General features: G+C 43.0%; 2 protein-coding genes across 3 annotated transcripts in view; one reads left to right on the top strand and one right to left on the bottom strand.

Annotated features, from left to right (window-relative positions):
* Positions 1-640: 640 nt before the first annotated feature.
* LOC121547671 (zinc finger CCCH domain-containing protein 6) lies at positions 641-19380 on the bottom strand. Of its 2 annotated transcripts, none has more exons than XM_041859047.2 (15): positions 18611-19380; positions 16438-16675; positions 15967-16104; positions 13677-13956; positions 13270-13436; positions 10621-10758; positions 10001-10115; positions 9266-9375; positions 8548-8837; positions 5499-5761; positions 5015-5239; positions 4561-4749; positions 3726-4012; positions 3439-3595; positions 641-3217 (listed from the first exon to the last, which is right to left on the bottom strand). In XM_041859047.2, the coding sequence occupies exons 1-15, from the start codon at positions 18700-18702 to the stop codon at positions 1950-1952; spliced, it is 3957 nt and encodes a 1318-aa protein (XP_041714981.2). In that variant the 5' UTR covers positions 18703-19380; the 3' UTR covers positions 641-1949. The 2 variants fall into 2 exon arrangements, with proteins under 2 accessions (XP_041714981.2, XP_041714982.2); XM_041859048.2 differs by having other exon boundaries at positions 4561-4746.
* An 885-nt stretch (positions 19381-20265) lies between these two features.
* The window catches only part of LOC121547670 (fibulin-7), a 29641-nt gene continuing 22008 nt past the window's right edge, over positions 20266-27898 (top strand). The window contains exons 1-2 of the mRNA XM_041859046.2: positions 20266-20743; positions 26304-26466. Coding sequence (XP_041714980.1) covers positions 20666-20743; positions 26304-26466 — 241 coding nt within the window. The 5' untranslated portion in view covers positions 20266-20665. The remainder of the gene's footprint in view (positions 20744-26303; positions 26467-27898) is intronic.

Here is a 27898-nt window from a genome sequence, read left to right as displayed (position 1 = left end):
GAGGAAAACCTCCCAGCACAGAGAATCCCCCAGCCTGGCCCCTCCTATACACATACAGGAGCAGGGATCCAAGTGACTGTGTCTAACCCCCTGGACTAGACACCAGGAACTACTTGTTGATACCATGTAAACGTATGGATCATGTCCACGGGACACACAACTTTGGGGAAATGTCATGAAATAAGACTTCCAGTGTCCAACAAAAAACTATTGGAACCAAGACTTAAAAATAACTGATACTGGTACAATATGGAGGGAATGTTGGAACATAACTAATGAGATTACAGTTAACAAAAATGTACGCTTAATCCAGTATAAACGAATGAATTTAATTTATTACACAAGAGACAAAATTCACAAATTCTACAGCACAATGGCAGAGTCATATCTTATAATGACTCAATAATCCATGCCTTCAGGGAATGCTATAAAGTCCCAAAGTTATTGGCGGAGTTAGAAAGTTGGCTGTCAGAAGTATTACAATGTAAATGTACTTTTAATCCATCTGTCTGCATATTTCAAGACATGGCATATGAGGGTGCAGTAAGATACCCGATGGGTTGGACGATACTTTTCCAGTCAATCATCTTGAAAGAACGTATACATAAAAACTGGAAATCAACCAATCCTCCATCGTTAACACAATGTAAAGGTAAAATCCTTTATTATCTAAATGTTGAAAGTGTGTGGGCGACGGAGAGAAACAAAATGGTGTAGTTTGAGGCCATGTGGCCTGGCGGAGAGTGTTGCGGGCGCTGGAGAAGGGGGTGTGAGCGGGTGGGTCTGGGCAGGAGTGATGTCGTGGATGTTTGTGAGCGTCTATATGTTGTCGTTTGTATATGGATGTTTTGTATTGTAAAAAAAAAAAAAAAGGAATATAAGTAATGTACATTTCCTTTGGCTATACATAAATACATCTCACAACATAAAGGAGGATGTCATATATGGATTCATTTTTTTTAAGACACTGATTAAAAAGGCATTTCAACATGAGCATCTTTGAGTTTGACCATTTAGACAATATTTGATCAACCATATTGACATTATAAAACAAAACAAAATGACATAACCCACATTACACCATTCATAAAAAGCACTGCATTTATGATACGAAAGAAGCCATTTAAAATGTGACCTAATAGGATATAATAAAAAGAAGTTCAATTCATCAATCTCAAACAAATGTAGCACCATACATAAACACACAAAATTTACCAAATGAAACCCATGTTTTAACCATTTTCAATATTCTTATTTCTTAACCACCATAGTGAGCATGGAACACAAATATAAAAGTGTCTTTAAATAATATTAAAATATAAGATCAAAAGGAAAAATAACTGAGATTCTAGGTTTACTTAGTGTTCTGGTATATAGGACTGTATTCCTCATTCTGGTGTGAGTGTATTGTTTTTATTTTTTAAGTGTGTAGACCTGGCTGAAAATAATGTACTGTTTCATAAAACAACAATTATAATACAGTTAATTAATATTACATATTTTGATATAAAAGTTAAAACCTTAATACTGTCCATATCTTAACTCCCTTTCAAAAACCAGTAACATCCCTATATACTTAAGACAGTTATACAGTACATACACCAAGTCACTGCACAGCCAGCATCTACCCTACTGTCTATTCTGCCATGACTGGTAGCCTTATACTGTATAACAACATGATAAAATGTTTGTGTCTTGGACCGACAGACAGGGACTATCTCTATCAATGTACAATACATTTAGTGACACGTGAGTCTATTCTCAACAGATCCTGTAGAACAGACATAGTTTTATATACAGTTGAAATAAATATGTAAAGCTCAATAATAATGATACACGTTTCAAAAAATGTACAGAACATAAATACAGTATATTTAACTAGGTTGTCAATATATTTAGAAACATTTCAACATAGGAGTGTGTTAATATATATTTCAAAACAGGAGTATTTACTGACTGAAGGGGGAGGCAGTGGGGTCAAAGGTCTTGAATACGTCTTTCAGCGGCCTATCGTCTTCTGTCTCCTCCTTCTCCTCCTCTTCTCCCTTCTCCTCCTCCTCCTCCTCCTCCTTCTCCCCCTTCTCCTCCTGCTGCTGCTTGGCCTCCTTCTCTACCTGTTTGGCCTGTCTGGGGTCTGTGTAGGAGGGCCTGATCAAGCCTGCTAGGGCCTGGATGGGTAGGTGGTGGACCGCGGGGGCAGAGGGTTTGACTGGGGAGCTGGGGGGCTCTGACCCTGACGTTGTCACTGTGGGAGCAGAGGAGAGGGTAGGAGGTGGACGACTTTTGGACCCAGATCCATCCACGGTGCTCTCGGTACCCCCCTTGACATCCTGTGTGGTAACGGACCCTCCAGACCGCTGGGTTGGCGAGAGCGAGGATGATGGTGGAGTTTTAGTGTTAGTGTTGTTTTCTCTCTTGGCTGGTAGTTTGAGGATCCCAGTCTTCCTCGGGGGCTCTGTCTCGTCCCGCTGGCCCAGCTGCGGTGCCTGGTTTCTGGGGTCATAGAGGCTGATGCCTCCTAGCAGGGTGGAGGTGGTGGGGCTCTCTAACCCTCCACCGGAGGAGGACAGACGCCCTGGGGCGTACGGACACAGCTTCTCTGGCTTCTCAGCCTCAGGTTTAGATGGAGCTGGCGCTGGGGCTGATAATGTTAACGCAGTGGTTTTGGAGGAAGACGAGGAAGAGGCTCCACTAGCACTGCTCCTCTGCAACCTGGGGTCTCCTCCAGCACCACCTCCTCCCCCAGTCTCCCTCAGGATAGGGAGCTTAGACTCCACACTACCTGACCGACCTATCCGGGGGTCCACACCCAGGGCCTTGTGTTGCCTGGGATCCAACAACCTCTCTGTTGACCCCCTGGGCTCCAGTGTCCTGGAGGGGAGCCTGCCTAGTCCAACCCCCACACCCAGCACACCCTCCTTCAGGCGGGCAGCGACCAGGCGAGGGTCCATGTGTGGAGGGGTGGTGGAGTTGGTTATGGTGGAGTGGTCAGGGGATAATGTCCTGGTCCTATTGTTGGTTCGGTTCATCTGTGCGTCGGCGATGAGGGGCGGTAGAGGTAGATTGATGGAGTGCTCCTGTTTGGGCACCAGTGAGGGGATGAGGTCCTCAGCTGACCAGACCACGGTCGAGGCGTAGGCCGGGCGCTGTAACACAACGTCTACACGGATGTGGCTGAACTGCTGAAGCTGGCAGCGCGGGTCGCGGAGCATCACCCCTAAAGTGAAAAGTTAATGAAATTAACATTTTACGAAATATTGTTATGGACAACAACGTTTTATATTCTATTCTATTTAATTTCATTCACATGGCAGACATCAGTAGGACTCTGAATTGTATGATGAATCCAAATATAAAAAGGATGAAATACTAGGCTAGAAAACAACAACCGTAGTAGTGTTAAAAATAAAAATAGGCTTTAAAATATTAGTGTTATACCTGGGCAGGGATCTAACGGGATGAGTGCAGCCCTCTCTCTGAGCTCCCTCTCTCCATCCTCATCCTCCTCTCTGGCTGGAGCCTTATTGTGGTGCTGCTGCTGGCGATGGTGGTGGAGCTCTGGTTTGAAGGAATTGGGTGGCTCCAGGGGCCTCACCTTAGATTAGATTAGATTTCAACACTTTAATGTCATCAAAGAGGAGATTGATTTTGCAGCATACAAGCTCAATACAAAGTAACAACAACAGACATGCACCGGTATTAAACAGTAGGCTAGATATCTATACCTTCCTGGGGTCCCTGGCCTGTCTGGGGCCCCCGCTGGAGTCGGGCTCTTTCCTCATGTTGTCTGGTGGTCTCTGTCGGGGGTCTGCTGCCTTCATACGGGGGTCGCTGGGTGGGGCCCGCTCCTTCTGCAGCCTGGGGTCTCCAGGGGTCAACTGGGGGCCTGAGGGGTGTTTGGTGGACTGTGGCCCCTGCTGGAGCTTCTCATTCTGTTTCTTCAGAGACTTGAGGATGGCCGTGACACAGTTCCCATCCTCTTCATCACTGGAGTACCAGTTAGTAGAGTCATCTGAAACGTGTAGAGCAGGGATCATCAACTAGATTCAGCCGGGGGCCGATTTTTTCTTGAGTGGATGGTCGGGGGGCCGGAACATAATTACAAATAATTTGTAGACTGCAAATTAACCGCAAGAAGCCCAAACATATATAATGTTTGACTAAAACATAATCATTTAAAACCTTGCTTACATTTGTATACGATCACGTGTCTCTCTTATGTGTGGGAATACTTGGGAATAGATTTCTTAAATTAAAATAACTTGGAGCTGATTTCCTGGTGTTTTTATATAGTATTTTATGTCCATTTATGAAAAATTTATAAAACAAATATTGGGGGGCCAAATAAAACCACCCGCGGGCCACCATTTGGGGAAGCCTGGTGTAGAGCATGTACGTTATGTTCATGATGATTATACAGTATAAGCATGATTGAAGTATTACCAAGCATATTGAACAATATCTGTGAAATGTGTACCCTAGTTATTAAATGGTAATGTTTGCTGATGAGTACAAGACTGTTTTACTTTGCTGTAAGTCTAGATAATCCTTCACACTCACCTTTGGGGGTCTTGCCACCTTGTTCCTCAAAACCTTGTGGCTCACTGCCCTGCTGTTGCTGCTGCTGTAGGTGTAGGAACAGAGCCTTCTGTACTGCAGGGGGTAGGCCCTGCATCTGGGACAGCATTTGGGAGTCAGCGCTCCCCTGCTGTTGGGAGGTGTTCTGACTGAAAGGCATACCCATGTCTACTGGAGAGAGGAGGTGGGGAGATGTAAGGAGGAATATGCAGAGAATGAGCGGTTTTAATGAATCAACATCTGCTATCACATCGAAAGAACTGAATATAAAAAAGGGAACGTTGGAACACAACAGAATAGACTATGGTCATTGCTTGGAGCATTTAGACTGAAAACCCACATACTGTAAATAATTAAATCCTTGACATAACAAATTGATCGCTATTATCTGCTTACAATAAAAATACATTCATCCATGTATCATTGTAAAACCAACCTCCCTGGCCCATGGCCTGAGCCTGGTTCCTGAAGAAGTTGTTAAAGAACTCTGCAGGATTTTGGCCCACGGCTCCCATGGCTTGGAACGGCACGTTCATGTTCTGAAGCATCTGCATGGGGTCTGGGAAGGGAGGGAACGGTGGAGGTGGCCTCTGAAGGTTCACGTTCATATTGGGGTTCAAGTTCATATTGGGTCGGTGACCCAGGAAGGGCGGTGGCGGACCTGGAGGCAGGAATAAACAGCAAATGAGAGGTTTTACAGATGCATTGAGAGAACCCAATATGAAGAGAAGAAAGCTAGTAGCTAGTATTTTTTACATTTACATTTTAATCATTTAGCAGACGCTCTTATCCAGAGCGACTTACAGTTAGTGAGTGCATACATTTTCATACTGGCCCCCCGTGGGAATCGAACCCACAACCCTGACATTGCAAGCGCCATGCTCTACCAACTGAGCTACACGGGTTAAGCTAGTAGTTACCTGGAGGTGGTGGCATGGGGAACCCATGGGGTGGTTGGTGTTGGGGGTGCTGTCCAGGGGGGCTCTGCTGTTGCTGCATTGGTGGCCCAGCGTGGGATGGATAGGGAGGAGGGGGACCCCCCATGGAGCCAGGGGGAGACCCCGGAGGGGGGACAGGGGGTGGGCCATTGGGTCCACTCTGCTGCATGTTGTCATCGGGACCACCTCCACCAAACTCATCACTCTGGAACTGGCCTCCAGACTGAGAGTTGAAGTTGGATCCACTGCAATGCCAAATAAAAACATTAATTAATTCAGGGGATTTTTAAAATCAAATGTAATGGCATAATACACAGAGTAAACAAAACATTAAGAACACCTTCCTAATATAGAGTTGCACCCCCCTTTGGGTAGTGGACCATTCTTGATACACACGGGAAACTGTTGAGTGTGAAAAACCCAGCAGCGTTGCAGTTCTTGACACAAACCGGTGTGCCTGGCACCTACAACCATACCCCGTTCAAAGGCACTTACATTATTTGGTCTTGCCCATTCACCCTCTGAATGGCACACATACACAATCCATGTCTCAATTGTCTCAAGGCTTAAAAATCCTTCTTTAACCTCCCCTTCATCTACACTGATTGAAGTGGATTTAACAAGTGACATCAATAAGGGATCATAGCTTTCACCTGGATTCACCTGGTCAGTCTATGTCATGGAAAGAGCGGGTGTTCCTAATGTTTTTCACACTCAGTGTGTGAGTGTGTGTGTATATATATATATATATATATACAGTTGAAGTCGGAAGTTTACATACACCTTAGCCAAATACATTTAAACTCAGTTTTTCACAATTCCTGACATTTAATCCTAGTAAAAATCCCCTGTTTTAGGTCAGTTAGGATCACCACTTTATTTTAAGAATGTGAAATGTCAGAATAATAGTAGAGTGATTTATTTCAGCTTTTATTTCTTTCATCACATTCCCAGTGGGTCAGACGTTTACATACACTCAATTAGTATTTGGTAGCATTGCCTTTAAATAGTTTAACTTGGGTCAAACGTTTCGGGTAGCCTTCCACAAGCTTCCCACAATAAGTTGGGTGAATTTTGGCCCATTCCTCCTGACAGAGCTGGTGTAACTGAGTCAGGTTTGTAGGCCTCCTTGCTCGCACATGCTTTTTCAGTTCTGGCCACACATTTTCTATAGGTTGAGGTCAGGGCTTTGTGATGGCCACTCCAATACCTTGACTTTGTTGTCCTTAAGCCATTTTGCCACAACTTTGGAAGTATGCTTGGGGTCATTGTCCATTTGGAAGACCCATTTGCGACCAAGCTTTAACTTCCTGACTGATGTCTTGAGATGTTGCTTCAATATATCCACATAATTTTCCTTCCTCATGATGCCATCTATTTTGTGAAGTGCACCAGTCCCTCCTGCAGCAAAGCACCCCCACAGCATGATGCTGCCACCCCCGTGCTTCACGGTTGGATGGTGTTCTTCGGCTTGCAAGCCTTCACCTTTGTCCTCCAAACATAACAATGGTCATTATGGCCAAACAGTTCTATTTTTGTTTCATCAGACCAGAGGACATTTCTCCAAAAAGTACGATCTTTGTCCCCATGTGCAGTTGCAAACCGTAGTCTGGCTTTTTTTATGGCTGCTTTGGAGCAGTGGCTTTTTCCTTGCTGAGCGGCCTTTCAGGTTATGTCGATATAGGACTCGTTTTACTGTGGATATAGATACTTTTGTACCTGTTTCTTCCAGCATCTTCACAAGGTCCTTTGCTGTTGTTCTGGGATTGATTTGCACTTTTCGCACCAAAGTACGTTCATCTCTAGGAGACAGAACGCGTCTCCTTCCTGAGCGGTATGAAGGCTGCGTTTGGAAATTGCTCCCAAGGATGAACCAGACTTGTGGAGGTCTACCATTTTTTTTCTGAGGTCTTGGCTGATTTCTTTTGATTTTCCCATGATGTCAAGCAAAGAGGCACTGAGTTTGAAGGTAGGCCTTGAAATACATCCACAGGTACACCTCCAATTGACTCAAATGATGTCAATTAGCCTACCAGAAGCTTCTAAAGCCATGACATCATTTTCTGGAACTTTCCAAGCTGTTTAAAGGCACAGTCAACTTAGTGTATGTAAACTTCTGACCCACTGGAATTGTGATACAGTGAATTACAAGTGAAATGATCTGTCTGTAAACAATTGTTGGAAATATTATTTGTGTCATGCAGAAAGTAGAAAACGTTTGACCTTTGTCATTGCCAACAAAGGGTATATAACAAAGTATTGAGAAACTTTTGTTATTGACCAAATACTTATTTTCCACCATAATTTGCAAATAAATTCATTAAAAATCCTACAATGTGATTTTCTGGAAAAACATTTCTCATTTTGTCTGTCATAGTTGACGTGTACCTATGATGAAAATTACAGGCCTCTCTCATCTTTTTAAGTGGGAGAACTTGCACAATTGGTGGCTGACTAAATACTTTTTTTCCCCACTGTAAGTGTTGTAAACTTCCGACTTCAACTGTATATGTTTGTACAGATGAACGTTGTACCTTCAGGCGTTTGGAAATTGCTCCCAACTGTATATACAGTTGAAGTCGGAAGTTTACATACACTTAGGTTGGAGTCATTAAAACTAGTTTTTCAACCACTCCACACATTTCTTGTTAACAAACTGTAGTTTTGGCAAGTCGGTTAGGACATCTACTTTGTGCATGACACAAGTAATTTTCCCAACAATTGTTTACAGACAGATTATTTCAGTGTGCAACGCTGTCATCAAGGCCAAGTGTGGCTATTTGAAGAATCTCAAATATTAAATACATTTGTTTAACACTTTTTTGGTTACTATATGATTCCATGTGTTCTTTCATAGTTTTGATGTCTTCACTATTATTCTACAATGTAAAAATAAAGAAAACCCCTTGAATGTTTGTAGGTGTGTCCAAACGTTTGACTGGTACTGTATATGTAGCTGACAAATTGTGCAAAAAAACACTTTTCATTATACTGAAGAGAACATGACCACGTCAGGTAAAAGTAAAGCTACCTTTGAGCAATCTTCTGAGCCAGGTCCACTGTTGGTTTCACCACGATCTCAAACAGAGAGGGGATCTTCTTTCCCCCAGAGTTCCCCCCACTGCTTCCCCCCTCCTGTGGGCTGGAGGGTCCAGGGCCAGGACCAGGGTTAGGACCTCCAGACCCTGGACCACCGGGGCCCGGTGTAGGCAGCAACCCCACCCCAGGAGGGGGTTTAGGCAGGGGTGCGATCCCCTGTTTCCTCAGGTCCTCCAACTCCATCTCATCTTCATGGGCGATCTCCTCCTCTGTGTTGATGATCTGAAGACGATTCGTAGGACACACAATGAACCAAACAATCTAATGCAAAAGCTATCCTCTTCACTGTGTGGCTGTGGGTAGGGAACTAGTGAACTACTGTTCAGAATTTAGACTTTTGATAGATGTTACTATTTTGATCCACGCACAATCACTAAGTTCTTAGTGTAATGGTTTTTAGACGCAGAACGTTTAGACCAGGAGTAGGCAACCCTGGTCCTGGAGGGCCGCAGGCACTTCATGTTTTTGATTTAACCAACCTGGAAGACCAGTTGTGTTGAATTTAGCAATCACTGAACTGATCAATTAGCTCAGTTGGTCTGGCGTAGTGCCTAGTTGGAACAGAATCCTGCAGTACGCCAGGAATAGGGTTGCCTAGCCCTGGTTTAGGCCGACATTATTTCCGTTTATGATTACTACGTTTTTCTTACCTTATCAAGCAGGTCTTTGGTCACGTCATTCAAAGGATCATGGGAGAATTTACAGTTGTCTCCCTGATAACACTTGGCTCCAGTGTGAAAGAACTTACATGGATATTCACGTACAGCCACAAGTCAAGGACAAGTATGGAGGAATAAGTGTATTGCAAGTAAGTGTATTACAATTGTCTGTTTTTATGTGGTGAAGCCAAAGACACATTTCCACATTGTGTGGACAATAACGTTTTTCTAATTCTAAAGAATACATCAAAGTTTAAATCTGGCCTCTAGACTCACATATTAGTACACATATTACATTGCATATCTATATAGGACATCACTTCTCTCACATACAATAACACACATATTACACAGTAATTTATGAAGAGATTTGTTTCCATCGCTAGCCTAGTCAATATCTGATGGCCATCTACTGACCCAATGAGTCATCATGACTAAACAGATGAGGGAAGTCAACTAATTCCTCTCATTTGAAGATGATCAGATAAGCATGAACCCTCTAGAGTTAGAGTAATGGTTTCATTCCAGGGTTGGGGTCAATTCCATTTCAATCCAGTCATTTCAGATAGTACATTTAAATTCCAATTCCAATCCATTGCTTATCAAAGAGGAATTGGAATTTCAGTTTACTTCATGAATTAACTTAATAGAAAATGGATTTGGCCATTCCATGCAACGACAGAGACAATTCCAGAATACTTGTTGGTGATTCATATTGAAGGATATTGTGCATGTAGATGCAGTTGGCTCCTTTACTGCAGTATCCTTGGAGGTAGAATTTACACAGCTCCTTCTTCTTATCTGGAGTAACCAGCTCATGTTCAAACTTACATTGGTCGCCCTGAGGAAAGAGAGAACCGTTTGAGGGTGAATATGAGGGGTGAGACAGACAGAGATAGAATACAAGGTTGTTGTTTTTTAAAAGCAAATCAGCATACCAGCCTAAAAAGTACATTGATTTATTCTGTACTGTCATGATACTAACTCAATATAGGCCTAAGCAGTTCATAGATACTTATGACAAGGCTTATAATTATGAGCACGCCATAATGCATTATACCTGTAGCCCTTCGGTAGCGTTACCGAAATGTCTGTTGTTACATTCACCTCAGAGGTGCCGACTTGACTTGCCTTACCTTGATGCAGTCCCTCCAGGAAGTATTTACCTTGATGCAGTCCCTCCAGGAAGTATTTACCTTGATGCAGTCCCTCCAGGAAGTATTTACCTTGATGCAGTCCCTCCAGGAAGTATTTACCTTGATACATTCCCTCCAGGAAGTATTTACCTTGATGCAATCCCTCCAGGAAGTATTTACCTTGATGCAGTCCCTCCAGGAAGTATTTACCTTGATACATCGTCCCTCCAGGAAGTATTTACAGATGTATCTCCCGTTGTGTTCCACCGTGTGTTGGTTAATGAACTCCTTGGTCATAATAGGACGCTTCTTCTGAAAACCACCAGGAGGGCCCTTCCCACCACCCTCCTATGAATAAGATAACCAAAGGGACAACATTGGTCTGAAGCATAGACTGTAAAAAATATGGACGAAGCCATCGATGACGTCACCCTATTGTTTCCTATGAGAATGCTCAGTGGCACATTTGATGATCAGGAAGTGTCATTACAGCATGTCGCCATCTTGCTACAGGGAGGAGTTTTTGGAAACATTGCAGTTTCAGCTACTCTAGGAAATGACGTTACAGGCTAGCTCAGTGCTGCCCCCTCTCATGGAGTATCTAAACTTGAAGGCCGACTGAGGTACTGCAGGCTTCCATTAGCAACTCAATTATCCTTAACTTCGTCTGTGTGTGATTTTAAAGTAATCGGTTCAAAGACATACATATGGTGAAATAGAAGCATTTATTGGTACCTTGATTGTGTTTGAAAACAATATTTTTGATCCACAATTTACCACAAAGATCGCCATTTACTATAATGGGGCATCCTGTTTTCTGGAAACAATGCCTGCAGTACCGCGGTCGGCCTTCAACTTGAAATCCTCAATGAGAGGGGGCAGTCGTTCTCTCCTGGTCTGAAGTTAACCGGTAGATTCTAACAATACTAGATTTTTATACACTGCTCAAAAAAATAAAGGGAACTCTTAAACAACACAATGTAACTCCAAGTCAATCACACTTCTGTGAAATCAAACTGTCCACTTAGGAAGCAACACTGATTGACAATAAATTTCACATGCTGTTGTGCAAATGGAATAGACAACAGGTGGAAATTATAGGCAATTAGCAAGACACCCCCAATAAAGAAGTGGTGACCACAGACCACTTCTCAGTTCCTATGCTTCCTGGCTGATGTTTTGGTCACTTTTGAATGCTGGCGGTGCTTTCACTCTAGTGGTAGCATGAGACGGAGTCTACAACCCACACAAGTGGCTCAGGTAGTGCAGCTCATCCAGGATGGCACATCAATGCGAGCTGTGGCAAGAAGGTTTGCTGTGTCTGTCAGCGTAGTGTTCAGAGCATGGAGGCGCTACCAGGAGACAGGCCAGTACATCAGGAGACGTGGAGGAGGCCGTAGAAGGGCAACAACCCAGCAGCAGGACCGCTACCTCCGCCTTTGTGCAAGGAGGAGCACTGCCAGAGCCCTGCAAAATGACCTCCAGCAGGCCACAAATGTGCATGTGTCTGCTCAAACAGTCAGAAATAGACTCCATGAGGGTGGTATGAGGGCCCGACGTCCACAGGTGGGGGTTGTGCTTACAGCCCAACACCGTGCAGGACGTTTGGCATTTGCCAGAGAACACCAAGATTGGCAAATTCGCCACTGGCGCCCTGTGCTCTTCACAGATGAAAGCAGGTTCACACTGAGCACATGTGACAGACGTGACAGAGTCTGGAGACGCCATGGAGAACGTTCTGCTGCCTGCAACATCCTCCAGCATGACCGGTTTGGCGGTGGGTCAGTCATGGTGTGGGGTGGCATTTCTTTGGGGGGCCGCACAGCCCTCCATGTTCTCGCCAGAGGTAGCCTGACTGCCATTAGGTACCGAGATGAGATCCTCAGACCCCTTGTGAGACCATATGCTGGTGCGGTTGGCCCTGGGTTCCTCCTAATACAAGACAATGCTAGACCTCATGTGGCTGGAGTGTGTCAGCAGTTCCTGCAAGAGGAAGGCATTGATGCTATGGACTGGCTCGCCCGTTCCCCAGACCTGAATCCAATTGAGCACATCTGGGACATCATGTCTCGCTCCATCCACCAACGCCACGTTGCACCACAGACTGTCCAGGAGTTGGCGGATGCTTTAGTCCAGATCTGGGAGGAGATCCCTCAGGAGACCATCCGCCACCTCATCAGGAGCATGCCCAGGCATCGTAGGGAGGTCATACAGGCACGTGGAGGCCACACACACTACTGAGCCTCATTTTGACTTGTTTTAAGGACATTACATCAAAGTTGGATCAGCCTATAGTGTGGTTTTATACTTTCATTTTGAGGGTGACTCCAAATCCAGACCTCCATGGGTTGATACATTTGATTTCCATTGATAATTTTTGTGTGATTTTGTTGTCAGCACATTCAACTATGTAAAGAAAAAAGTATTTAATAAGATTATTTCATTCATTCAGATCTAGGATGTGTTGTTTAAGTGTTCCCTTTATTTTTTTGAGCAGTGTATGAAGAAACTATCTTTGCTCTAACATTTCTTCTATAAAAAGAAAACACTAGGAGGGCCCTTACTTCCTTCCTATTGACAAGGTCACCAAAGGGCCTAAATGGATTGGTCTGAACTCTAAACCAACTGAGGTACATTCTAACAATTCTAGCGCTCTTTCTCAATTAGTCTTTCCTAGATTACTCTCATTCTCTCTCCTCATCACCTTTTCAAACTGCATTGGAGGAGAAGATCCTTCCCCTCTGACCTGCTTTTCCAATGCTTTTTGAAAAGGAGGCGAGGAGAGTGGATGCAAGGAATTGAGGAAAGACATATTGGGAAAGTGCCTGAATCGCATTTTAAGCCATCTTTGTTCTTTACCTGCTTCATCCCCTCTCCGGTCTGCTCGGCCCCTCGCCCCCGACCACGCCCCCAGTTCTTGTTGCCCTTCATCTGCTGCATCTGCTTCTTGTTGTTCTTGTTGAGCATGTTACCCCTCCCCCTTCCTCCCACTCCACCTCCTCTGCCCCGCCCCCGCTGACCACCAACTGAAAAAAACAACCATTAAAAGTCAGAACAATACGATCTAATACATAGATCTTTGTAACACATTTATGTAAGCTGCAATGAAATAAAAACCACATTTGTCAGATGTGATATGAAAATCAAAAATGGACACACACTTTACACTACTATAGCCACTAGACTGTTAACCTAGACAAACTTGAATACCATTCGACAAGACACTTCAACATGAAATCAACACAATTCACACAGTCCATACATACACTGCTGCTGTTGTTGTTTCTGCATGCCCTTCATGCCACCTCTCTTCATCTGGTCCTTGGAACCGCGTCCCCTGCCCAGGCCTTGGCCAGGAGATATAGAGTCTTTCCCCTGCCACATCTCCTCCTCATCATAATCATCCCCCTCTCCCTCATAGTCATACTTGTCTTCGCTGTAGTCGCTGTACTTGTCATAGTCACCACTACCACTCCTGTGTCGGCCTGCTGACCTCTCTGACCTCTGTGGGTTGCCATGGCCACCGCTTGATGGATCACACCCATGCTGGGGGAGAGTCAGTCAGAAGAGATGGTAATGTTGTTATTGAAAAAGTATTGTGTATGGTTTGTGTACATTCTGATCAAACAAACCAGGGTTTTACTTTATATTAACCTTCATGAAGAAGCCGATATAAATGCTTGTTTATGCATGCCAATAGGCCCTACGATAGACTAGTGTCCTGTCCAGGGGGTGTACTTGTAAATCACAAGCTGCCTCTATGGGCCGTTCTGTCTCGAACAAGGCTTACTTACTTACTTAGAAACTCAGCAAAAAAAGAAACGTCCTCTCACTGTCAACTGTGTTTATTTTCAGCAAACTTAACATGTGTAAATATTTCTATGAACATAACAAGATTCAACAACTGAGACATAAACTGAACAAGTTCCACAGACATGTGACTAACAGAAATGGAATAATGTGTCCCTGAACAAAGGGGGGGTAAAAATCAAAAGTAATGGTCAGTATCTGGTTGGCCACCAGCTGCATTAAGTACTGCAGTGCATCTCCTCCTCATGGACTGCACCAGATTTTCCAGTTCTTGCTGTGAGATGTTACCCCACTCTTCCACCAAGGCACCTGCAAGTTCCCGGACATTTCTGGGGGGAATGGCCCTAGCCCTCACCCTCCGATCCAACAGGTCCCAGACGTGCTCAATGGAATTGAGATCCGGGCTCTTTGCTGGCCATGGCAGAACCCTGACATTCCTGTCTTGCAGGAAATCACGCACAGAACAACCAGTATGGCTGGTGGCATTGTCATGCTGGAGGGTCATGTCAGGATGAGCCTGCAGGAAGGGTACCACATGAGGGAGGAGGATGTCTTCCCTGTAACGCACAGCGTTGAGATTGCCTGCAATGACAACAAGCTCAGTCCGATGATGCTGTGACACACCACCCCAGACCATGACGGACCCTCCACCTCCAAATCGATCCCGCTCCAGAGTACAGACCATCACCCCTGGTGAGACAAAACCGCGACTCGTCAGTGAAGAGCACTTTTTGCCAGTCCTGTCTGGTCCAGCGACGGTGGGTTTGTGCCCATAGGCGACGTTGTTGCCGGTGATGTCTGCTGAGGACTTGCCTTACAACAGGCCTACAAGCCCTCAGTCCAGCCTCTCTCAGCCTATTGCAGACAGTCTGAGCACTGATGGAGGGATTGTGTGTTCCTGGTGTAACTCGGGCAGTTGTTGTTGCCATCCTGTACCTGTCCCGCAGGTGTGATGTTCGGATGTACCGATCCTGTGCAGGTGTTGTTACACGTGGTCTGCCACTGCGAGGACGATCACCTGTCTGTCCTGTCTCCCTGTAGCGCTGTCTTAGGCGTCTCAGAGTACAGACATTGCAATTTACTGCCCTGGCCACATCTGCAGTCCTCATGCCTCCTTGCAGCATGCCTAAGGCACGTTCACGCAGATGAGCAGGGACCCTGGGCATCTTTCTTTTGGTGTTTTTAGTCAGTAGAAAGGCCTCTTTAGTGTCCTAAGTTTTCATAACTGTGACCTTAATTGCCTACCGTCTGTAAGCTGTTAGTGTCTTAACGACCGTTCCACAGGTGCATGTTCATGAATTGTTTATGGTTCATTGAACAAGCATGGGAAACAGTGTTTAAACCCTTTACAATGAAGATCTGTGAAGTTATTTGGATTTTAACGAATTATCTTTGAAAGACAGGGTCCTGAAAAAGGGACGTTTCTTTTTTTGCTGAGTTTACATGCATATAAATACTTGTAATATACTTAACAAAAATATAAACGCAACATGCAACAATTTCAAAGATTTTACTGAGTTACAGTTCATAGAAGGAAATCAGTCAATTGAAATAAATTCATTAGGCCCTAATTTATGGATTTCATATGACCAACCACTGGAGAGCCAGGCCTAGCCAATCAGAATGAGTTTTTCCCCACAACAGTTCCCCCTTTCAATGCTTATAAGCTTTATAAATTCTTATAAATGTTCTAAATGCTTATGAATTGTAATGCGTATAAATGTTACCAAACAATGAAATATTTACCTGAGCTGACTGGCCATCGTAGTCACCACCACGGTGTGACCTGTCTTGGTTCTTCTTGTTCTTGGGCCGGTCTCTCTCTGGTCTTTCCGGGGAGGACTCATAGCTGTCAGAACTGGAGCTACTGGAGGGGGAGTGGTGCTGGGAGAGAGGAGAGTGGATACTTAGGATGGTATTCTGACTTGAGTCTGCACGATTCATTCACATTTTCAGTCTCCCATTGAAATCAATGAATGACGTAAACAAATGTTTGAGTGCTACTCGGGTCCATAGAGAAAAACAAAGGAAGTAGAATATATGACATCTAAATAAATCGATATGTAGGTCTAAAGGTCAATTAAGTAAAATCAAAACCTGAAGGTCTACAAAAGCAGTTTTTCACATGCAGAGTTGTAGGATTTTGCAGACCGATCATATTTCTGATTGTATTTTATGGAGGACTGTACTTAAAGGATTTCCTGATTCTGGTCTTACTTTCCGACTGTCGCGTCTCCTCCTCTTTGACCTCCTCTTCTCTCTTGTTTTTTTGTATCTTTTTCTGGAGTGCCTGTGTGTCTTGTCTTCTTTCTCAATTTCTTTTTCCTTTTCTTTCTCTTTTTCCTTTCCTTTCTCTTCCTTTTCCTCGTTCACTTCTTTGACTTCTTCTTTGCTCTCCTCTTCAATCCCAATCCCTTCATCATCTATTTCTCCATCTTCCAATTCACCATCCTCTCTTTAAAAAGAACAACATAACATGTCATTATCAATTTTGAGAATCAAAAAGTGGACAGGTTTCGAGGAAACCAAATAGGCCATTTCCAATCTCAATAAACTGCTGTGTCAAAATCAACTTTTCTATCAAATTGAAATTACATTTTAAAGACATTTAAGAAGACATTGCTTGAATGAACTTCAATGTTTTACGGAATTAGAAACAACTGTTTTTGTCATTAAACCACTAGAAATATCCACTTTTGTATTTTTTGTGAGAATCCCATCAACCCTCTAGCACCCTATGCTATGGGCCAGATATACATATAAATCATTTGTGATTTTAACATTCAGGTAAACAAATGTTGTGATTTTAACATTCAGGTAAACAAATGTGATTTTGACATTCAGGTAAACAAATGTTGTGATTTTGACATGTAGGTAAACAAATGTTGTGATTTTAACATTCAGGTAAACAAATGTTGTGATTTTAACATGTAGGTAAACAAATGTTGTGATTTTAACATTCAGGGAAACAAATGTGATTTTAACATTCTGGTAAACAAAAGAGGTGGGGTGAGTTTGACAGCGCAGACTTGATGTGTTCAGGCAAAATGTGATAATGCACACAGTTCATGTACTGTAACTCAGGGCTTAAATGTATTCTCTGGGGTAAAGGGACATTAGTGTAACCAGGGGTCTATGTAATTAACATGTACTAAGCTGCAATTTAATATCAAACAGCTTGTGCTGATAAAGGAATAGATTTGGGATATGAATGGGCTGGTTGGGGCATGTAATAGCTTTCTTTGTGGAAGATGTGCATGCTGGATGTTTTGCAATGGGGGAAGGTGAAAATATATGAACTGCTACATGTTCATGTAATGACCTTAGAGTTCAGATTGGTTGGTGATGGTGCTGCAGGGAAGTTTTGTGGGGTTGGTGGGTGTATGTGTCGACATGCTAATTTTTGAGTGGGCCATAGTATAAAGTGGATGCATTTCAAAAGATGGGAAACACTGGCAATGGAAATAAACAACACATACATTCCTATTGATAAATATCATGCTTATTCATGCATATCTCCACCAATAATTATGTTACTTGTTGATGTGAAACCAGAAAATCACACAGGTCACTCCATACCAACCGGGGTCCTAAATATGCCAATTAACTACCTGTACTGATTTGGTTACTATTCCGGTTTGGGCATTTCTACTGAAATCAAGTCAAACTTTTTTTAGGTCAGAATTGCCCATTTCTTTTTTATATATCATATAGAATGTAGTTCCCACAAACGTCAAACTAATGTTGCATTAAAAGCATCCTTCTTTTCCCAGTTGTGCAAGCTAAACATCTAATAACACTGGCCAATAGATCAAATTAAAAGGGCTTCTAATGATGGTGAGAGGGTGTGGGAGTTGTCGACATCAACTGACAGAGACAGTCATTCAACACTGGCATTACAGCACAGCACAGCAGAGGAAGATTCTCATTCCCAATCCTCTAAGCAATTTATGTGGTGTTCGATAGGGGGTGGTAAAGAAGCGCATCATGAATGGGGCGGGGCTAATGTTATTACATCATCCACATTTACATAACCCCCTACAGAATGCAACAATATGATATGACCATGATAACTAACCAAACCCATCCCATATCCTCAGTCAATGATACAGTGGTACATTGATGCGAAGTCGCTATGCTTCCAAATGGGTGTTTCGTGATGGGAATTCTGTTTTGGACAGCGGGACAATGTTACTAGTACCTCGCTTTAACGCATGCATAAAATAATCATATTATGTGAAAAGGCCCGACTTCAACAACGAAGCGTTGTCTGAGTCATTCGAATACAAATTCGGCTCATAACACAACAGTAACACAAGCATGTTGTTGAGACGCACAGATGAGTGGGTAAAGAAGATAGAATTCCAGACAGATAAGAATGTTACTCGACCTTTCCTCCTCTGCAAGCTCAGAGTCTGTCATGTTTTTGTCAAGAACAACAACGGGGGTTGGGGGACTGGAGACCAGGCTCACAGAAGCCATGGACGGTAGGTGGAAACAACAACGGTTGGAACTGCCTTTGCCTTTCTCCTTTCGAAACAAGACTGAGTTGTTGTAGGCTATTCAGTCTGAGGCCGTTGGTGTTGGGTTGTGTCGTGAGAAATGCTGGTAGATTTCATGGAGACTGGAAAAAACTCACGGTAACCGTTACAAGTCTCAAACAGAGACAAGCAACAGACATTCTTTCTCCTCTCTCATTTCAATGACGTATTAACCCAGCAAGCACAGCTTGATACCCCGCTTTGTTATTATCATCCCGCCGGTTGACTGCTGCCATGGTATCGAGATATTGGAGACGGAGGGAGAAACACACAGATTTGTTACAATTTTCGTTGGTTTCAGCATCTTCATCGTCATAGGACATTGCGCCCGAAACATGTTCTCAAAATGGCTTCTCGGAAACCGAAGAACATCCTTTTTTTTCTAATGTATTCTTCCACGTATAATGTCCTATCAGAGACTAGGCACAACAAAACTCTACAAAGCAATTGGTCCAAATATTGTTGCGGGTTCTTTTGCTATACCCATTGGCCTAAAAATGTGTCCATTTTTTTTTCCACCTGTGCAAGAATAAAGGGTGTAAGGCTCGCTAGAGAAGTTAACTATGTTGTCGTCAGCGGAATGATTTGTAAAGTTGACATTCTTGTTTTTACCCTTTGTGTATTTCTCACAGGATCATAATCTTTCGCAATATAAATTGTATGGAATCAAATCAATCACGACCTGTATGCTGTTATATTGTCATAGTGTGTGCGTGTGTGTGTGTCAGAGGGAGAGAGAGAGCGACTCGTTGAGCATTGCTATTGAGAGAGGCCGCGGTAGGCAGACCTGGCTCTCAAGAGAAGATAGGCTACGTGCACACTGCCCACAAAATTAGGTGGAAACTGAGCTGCACTTCCTAACCTCCTGCCAAATGTATGACCATATTAGAGACACATGGCAGGAGCAGGCCGTGCATCAATTCCAGGTAAATTCGCGCACAATAATGATTGTTCCAGGTACCGCCAGCGCGTGTCGCTTCAACCCAAATAATAAGTCAAAGTGACCATAAGTAGACTTAAGCCCTGTTTCATGCAGCTTCTAGAATCAATATTATGCGGTTCGATCAAAACCGGTTGGCAGGTTTCTGGGGTATAACTAAAACAATAATTTAGCTGAATGGATAGGCTATGTGTTATTGCGAAGTAGGCTAATATGCCTGCTATGATGGGAGTCTACCTGCTCCACTCCCTTGATGTTTTCCTAGGAATTCATGTAACAGGGGGGCACATACGTTATTTGGGGGGGCAGGTTTGGCCTAATCAAAAGTAATTCCAGCCTAAGGCCAAATGGCAAAGCATCCCCTTTACGCGCGTGTAAAGTGTACAAACTCACTAGTCAACTTCTGCAATGACTTGCTGTAAATTGATCACTATAATAATAGCCTATAATTACATCCCCAGTCATAAGAACCCACATGGCAATAGTTTTGTTCCACCCGATGAACTCTCAGATGGTTGCTTGCTCTATTGGGTCTGGGAATGGCGACACAGCCTATGAGAAGAAGAACAGTACATTGGGGAGAGAGAGAAACGCGACTGGGGTGTCGGTGGGAGGGATTATTCCTAGTACGTCCATCGATTTTCAAAGTCTACATTTTCAGTTAGGTTAAGTAGTAGATTCAGGTTCACTCTCATCATAGTCTATCCAAGAGCGCACGGACGGGCACGGGAGCGCACCGCATCCCAACCGTCGCTTGTACCACCACTCGCACCTGATGAGAAACATCTTAGTTCCCATCCTGAATACACAAACTGCCAGTTTAGTTGCGCAAACGCTGCGGAGGAGCTTCATAAATCGGAGTTGAGTTCGTTGGTTTTCTATTATTTAAACACCTGACTAAGTTTGACCATTTGGAGAAAAATTCGAACATCATTCCAAGACCAATCCAGTTGGATTTAAAGTTATGGCATTATCAATGCTGCGCAGCGGTTTGCTTTTGCTGTGTCTGACAACTATCCATACTTGCCATGGTGGCGGACAGGTTTGTAGTCTTCGCACCTTATCATCTGTGTATGGTAGGCAACATGTTTATTACGCTTAGATATGCGTAATTTTGAAGAATATTTTGGTGGAAAAGTTATTGTTTTTTTCCTCAACAACAACCCATGTTGCAAAAGTTACTCTAGGCTACAGTTAATTAGCTCTCTTCAGAGCTCATTATGTTACGGTCAGTAAAGGAGGCTACATTAACACGTATTAAAATGTCTTGCAGTGTTTTGTTAACTGTAAACGTAGTCCTTCGTGTTCTTCCTCAGACAAAACAAACCATATCTTGGAATTGCTATCCATCCCTTGTATGTTCTAATGTAAAAAGGTTTAGCCATGATTTGAACATGTAGGCTATTATTGTCCATGTCCTCATCACAAATGAGTAAGGACTGTGTTTACAGGATTAAACAAATATCCCATTGAGGAAGGGAAATTACACATTGAAAGTTTATAAGATGGAAGCCATGAGCACTGACTCATGGATGCCTTTTGGCATCTTTGGCCAGGAGTCTAAAACAAGCCATCTGGATATGAGTCCACTGTGTGTGTGTGTGTGTGTGTGTGTGTGTGCAGGGCTCCAGATTGCGACCATTTAGTTGCATTTTAGTTCAATTTGTAATTGGTTGCATCAGTGCGAACTCCACATTCTACATGGTCACCTCACTCAAAACGTTCTATTTTTTAGGAGGCTAAAATCATGATTTGGTCAAACAGTAAAGTTAATTATCCTCATTGCTGTAATGACAGTGTCTGCCTGCCATCTACGTCTTTCGCTGGGGCCTGCTGCTGTGTGGAGCGAGTGTTCTGATTGCATAACATGTAAAAAAAAAATATATATATTGGGTGGAAACACCGCAGTCAACTGTCTCAGCTCTCAATTTTGAGCTCAATTGCAACTATTTTACAATATATTTTATATGGTTTGCGATAGGCCTATGGAGCTCGAAAAATGCGCATTGGCCATTGAGATTGCATAGGCCTCATTGGGCGGTAGGCTACATCTGCAGTTTGTTTTGGACATTGCACATTTACTGTTAGATTTAACATGACTACTAGCAGTAGGTATTATATTTAGAGTTAGCAATCTAGCTAATGTGTTTTGAGTTTCCACTTACTCAGGTGGTGAATTAGCCCCAAATATACTGTATTAGCCTATGATATTAGTACACATAAAGATGCAGGCAAATTCATCTCTATTGAACAAAAACAAACCAGAACATTCTGGAGCCCTATTTTAACAGTAAAATATAACCACAATAGCATGATTGTCAACCCAAAGTGCAAGACAATCACTGGATTAGGTTGCACATAAAAATATTTTGAATAACAACATGAAAAGATGATGAAACAACTTATTTCTTGAATAGCATCTCAGTAGTCTATTATACATTTTAATAAAGCACTATGAATTACTTTATAAGATGAGACAAATGTTTTCTATTGAGTCACGTTGCAGATTTTTTTGGGTGTGACCAAATCATGGGCTGGTGCCATCAGGGGAAAAATGTTAGTCTGAGCCCATGTTTGTGTGTGTGTGTGTGTGTGTTGCTAGGATGGATATGAGTCCACTACTGTGTCAGTTGGTGGCATTTCCCTTTAGCCTGGGGGAGAGATGTCAAAGAAAATAAAAGAGCACAGGGAAAAAGTCTTATTGAAACATAGGGCCTACTCTTGGGAAATGCCCCTCTGAGAATGTACCTTTGTAAGGGCAGTTCTGCCTCAAGGGCAGAATCAATGTGATTGGTTAAGTTTAGGAAAGTTATTCCAGTACTCACTGTGGGCATTGATTGTCATTTCAAGTATGTAAGGTATGCCCTCACTTGAGAAATTACACTTTTCTACAGACTTGTTAAATATGATTGAAAAGGATTAGCAAACAGCCATTTATTTCACTGTTCTCTGAGAATGCTCTCAAATAGCTCACTGCTCATGGCATCCAGGCTATGTGCTGAAGCTGAATACAAAGCTGGTCCATTCGGGGTTTGTTATCCAAGGAGTCTGTAGGTGTATCCCAAATGGCACCCTATTCCCTATATAGTGCATTACTTTGAATTGGCATTGGTCAAAAGTAGTGCACTACATAGGGAATAGGGTGTCATTTGGGACGCAACCTGTGTCTTTCCTGCCTTGTAAATAGACAGAGCGCCAGGGTTCTGGACAGAGGTCTCACTGACAGACATCTGTCAAACAGCTTTGGTGCAGCTGCTGTATTGTCTGACACTGGAGAAGAAGGATAACAGAGAGAAACAGAGAGAGACAGTGAGAGGTGCATGGTGTGGCGGCCTCTCACATGTTCCTCCAGGTGAATGCCAGGAGGGGTTGGAGGGCTAGCGGAGACAGCTGTGGATAGAAGGGTTCACATGGGTTACTGACTGTACGGGAGGAATCCTGGGTATTACTTTAGAAGTAGTGTACACACATCCAGTAACTTTAAGGGGCAGGTGCACTGTATTGACCAAAAGGTCGTTGTCCGGTTCTTTCTTTCAGGAATTCTGGGTAGGACTTACAGTGGGGAGAAAAAGTATTTAGTCAGCCACCAATTGTGCAAGTTCTCCCACTTAAAAAGATGAGAGAGGCCTGTAATTTTCATCATAGGGACACGTCAACTATGACAGACAAATTGAGAAAAAAAAATCCAGAAAATCACATTGTAGGATTTTTTATGAATTTATTTGCAAATTATGGTGGAAAATAAGTATTTGGTCACCTACAAATAAGCAAGATTTCTGGCTCTCACAGACCTGTAACTTCTTCTTTAAGAGGCTCCTCTGTCCTCTACTCGTTACCTGTATTAATGGCACCTGTTTGAACTTGTTATCAGTATAAAAGACACCTGTCCACAACCTCAAACAGTCACACTCCAAACTCCACTATGGCCAAGACCAAAGAGCTGTCAAAGGACACCAGAAACAAAATTGTAGACCTGCACCAGGCTGGGAAGACTTAATCTGCAATAGGTAAGCAGCTTGGTTTGAAGAAATCAACTGTGGGAGCAATTATTAGGAAATGGAAGACATACAAGACCACTGATAATCTCCCTCGATCTGGGGCTCCACGCAAGATCTCACCCCGTGGGGTCAAAATGATCACAAGAACGGTGAGCAAAAATCCCAGAACCACACGGGGGGACCTAGTGAATGACCTGCAGAGAGCTGCGACCAAAGTAACAAAGCCTACCATCAGTAACACACTACGCCGCCAGGGACTCAAATCCTGCAGTGCCAGACGTGTCCCCCTGCTTAAGCCAGTACATGTCCAGGGCTCCAGGCCCATCTGAAGTTTGCTAGAGTGCATTTGAATGATCCAGAAGAGGATTGGGAGAATGTCATATGGTCAGATGAAACCAAAATATAACTTTTTGGTAAAAACTCAACTCGTCGTGTTTGGAGGACAAAGAATGCTGAGTTACATCCAAAGAACACCATACCTACTGTGAAGCATGGGGGTGGAAACATCATGCTTTGGGGCTGTTTTTCTGCAAAGGGACCAGGACGACTGATCCGTGTAAAGGAAAGATGAATGGGGCCATGTATCGTGAGATTTTGAGTGAAAACCTCCTTCCATCAGCAAGGGCATTGAAGATGAAACGTGGCTGGGTCTTTCAGCATGACAATGATCCCAAACACACCGCCCGGGCAACGAAGGAGTGGCTTCGTAAGAAGCATTTCAAGGTCCTGGAGTGGCCTAGCCAGTCTCCAGATCTCAACCTTATAGAACATCTTTGGAGGGAGTTGAAAGTCCGTGTTGCCCAGCGACAGCCCCAAAACATCACTGCTCTAGAGGAGATCTGCATGGAGGAATGGGCCAAAATACCAGCAACAGTGTGTGAAAACCTTGTGAAGACTTACAGAAAAAGTTTGACCTGTGTCATTGCCAACAAAGGGTATATAACAAAGTATTGAGAAACTTTTGTTATTGACCAAATACTTATTTTCCACCATAATTTGCAAATAAATTCATTAAAAATCCTACAATGTGATTTTCTGGAATTTTTTTTCTCATTTTGTCTGTCATAGTTGACATGTACCTATGATGAAAATTACAGGCCTCTCTCATCTTTTTAAGTGGGAGAACTTGCACAATTGGTGGCTGACTAAATACTTTTTTTCCCCACTGTATTTGTTATTACATTGGTCTTGTTGGGAGCACAGACAGTCATCTGTGTGGAGTTGGATTGGGATTTGTTTATAACTCTTTAGTTTAGCTTTATTTTATTTTATTTGACCTCATAACCAGGTGGCCACATTCATATACTAATAATACCATGATATGCATGTTATTGGGTCTTGTTGGGAGCACAGATGGTCATCTGTGTGGAAAAGGATTTTGATTTGTTTTGATCTCTGAACTCACAACCAGGTCACTACATTACTATAATAATACTACAATGATATAAATGTTATTGGTCTTGTTGTAAACACAGACAGTCACCTGTGCAGCTGTGAAATTGGATTGGGATTTGTTTTGGCGACGGTTGTTTGGCGAATGTCAATATTTGTAACCACAGCCACCACAGAATCCACCCACCACCAGACATTTCAAAGTTGGATTTGGCCTGCGTCCCAAATGGCAACCTATTCCCTACACTCTTAGAAAAAAAGGTGCGATCTAGAACCTAAAAGGGTTCTTCGGTTGTCCCCATAGGATAACCCTTTGAAGAACCCTTTTTGGTTCCAGGTAGAACCCTATTGGGTTCCATGTAGAACCCTTTCCCCAGAGGGCTCTACATGGAACCCAAAAGAGTTCTACCTGGAACCAAAAAGGGTTCTACCTGGAACAAAAAAGGGTTATCCTATGGGGACGGCCAAATATCCCTTTTGGAACCCTTTTTTCTAAGAGTGTATATAGTGCACTACTTTTGACCAAGGCCCATAGTGCTCTGGTCAAAAGTAGTGCGCTATATAGGGAATAGGGTGCCATTTGGGACGTAGCCTTGGCGTTGATCGGGTGATGTCATGAACTACCACAGCTGCGCTTGGGTTGTTAAATCATACCTGCCTCTTCTCATATGTTATGACGATTACACGTACTGTGGATTTTATTGATTTATTGAAGCTTGCTCATTTTAATTGCGTAATAATACTGTCATAGTGCAAATCATGGTTTATTTATATGCTTCCCATTAAATTGATATCTTCAAATACATGTTGTTTTAACGTTTGGTTATGTGTGTGACAAAGAACAAAATAAGTTGTGGCTTATAAAACTGAAAGCCAGCACTCCCTAGTTTCACATTCATTGTTTTCCAGAACTGCATGGACAAACACCACCAAGCACCATATACATGTTCTTCATGTTGTTTTCGTGTTTGACCAGTTATATTTGTATTTAACTTCATCTTATGTTAACATCACAGGAGGCTGCTGAGGGGAGAACGGCTCATAATAATGGCCGGAACAGAGCAAATGGAATGGCATTAAACACCTGGAAACCGTGTGTTTGAAGTATTTGATACCATTCCACTCCAGTCATTATCACGAGCCCGTCCTCCCCAATTAAGGTGACACCAACCTCCTGTGGTTAATATGTACTGTATGTCTCTCTGTCTCTAGAACTGCATGGATAAACACCAGGTGGTTGGTGTTCTCCGTCAAATGGAGAAGTTTCTGAAGGGACAGGAGATGAGGTTCACAGAGGGACTACGCATCATGAAGTCCAAACTGGCAACCTTACAGAACTCTGTCTCCAAGCTGCCTCAGGCCGATCAGTCAGCTGGTGAGTAGACAGAGAGGATAACCATTCTCCACCACTCTGCAGCACCTGAAATGAAGCTCTTATATAGCCATGTACAGATCAGCCTAGGGGTTCTTTACGCTATCTTGCTCTCTTACTCTATCTCTAACTCTCTCTCTCCTCTATAGCAGCTGATCAATGATTCATCAATAGAGAAGAAAATTGGAGCACATTGAAGGACAATGGAAGTAGATTTCAGAAATTCTTCTTTATTATTAAAACCAGCAATCTACTTCAATTGTCTTTCGATTTACTCCACTTTTCTCCTCTATTTATGCACCTTGGTTAGAGAGCCACATAGCCTAAAGATCACCTAGCCTGGGCCTGGCCTACTTCCATTGTCCTTAAGAGTGGCTGAATATTCGTCTCTCTACTGCGGAGACATAACATCCTAACCAGAGGGGAAGGGGAGGAGTGTTATCGGCTAGGGAGTAGTGTGTGGTCTACCATCATTGACTTTTGGGGAAATGATTGTATTGTTTACTTGTTTACCATAATGTGCATTGATGGGATCCACATTCCCCCTTCCTGGTGTTGTGGTCACTAAATCAACAAAATAAGGAAACCGTTAGATTTGAAGGTTTAGCTTAAAGTTCAAGTTTCCCACTGAAACCCAAGCTTCTACATAGCACTTAAATGACATGTGAACTCTCTTCGACCTGCTGTTGACCCTTTAGTACATAAACCTCAGGAAGTGTATTGGGTCAATGTGGAAATCGTTGGTCTTGTAGTGGTTTTGTGCTTGTCCAAACAGTTTACCTCTGTCCTTTTGGATCAACGTTTTGTCCTCACCAGACAACAAGTTAGGTTCATCAGGGATTTCTATCAAACTTAGCGATAGCAAGTTCTATTCTATTATTTTCAATTCTATTCTATTTAATTATATTATATTCCTGTGAAAATGGATGAATAGAGCCATTCATCAGCTGCTATATTGAGGAGAGAGAGAGATAGAAAGATAGAGAAAGAGTAAAAGAGAGAACGAGAGAGAGAGAAAGAGAGAGAGAGAGAGAGAGAAAGAATGCTCTCATTTACAGCTCTTGGCAGCACAGGGAAAAGTAGATACAATACATTTTCAGGCAATGCAATCACTGTCCGGAGTCTGGACGAAAGAAAAACAGATCAGAACGAAAAATACTGTACTGCACTGTACTGTACCCCTGTTCTTTATTGGTCGGTGATTGTGTATATGGCTGTGAACCGTACATGGAAATGTTTTCCTCAAAAATAATCTCATGAAGGAAACTAGCCACTGTTTAGCCATGTGCTTGCAATTACTTTAAAGATCTCTCTTCTCCTGTTTCTGGTGTTGTATAGTTATACTGAGTGTACAAAACATTATGAACACCTGCTCTTTCCATGACATAGACTGACCAGGTGAATCCAGGTGAAAGATATGATCCCTTATTGATGT

Source organism: Coregonus clupeaformis, chromosome 31 (assembly GCF_020615455.1).
Source record: "Coregonus clupeaformis isolate EN_2021a chromosome 31, ASM2061545v1, whole genome shotgun sequence".
Lineage (NCBI taxonomy): Eukaryota > Metazoa > Chordata > Actinopteri > Salmoniformes > Salmonidae > Coregonus > Coregonus clupeaformis.
Note: the sequence above shows the minus strand (reverse complement) of the source record. Positions and strands in the feature narration are given on the sequence as shown.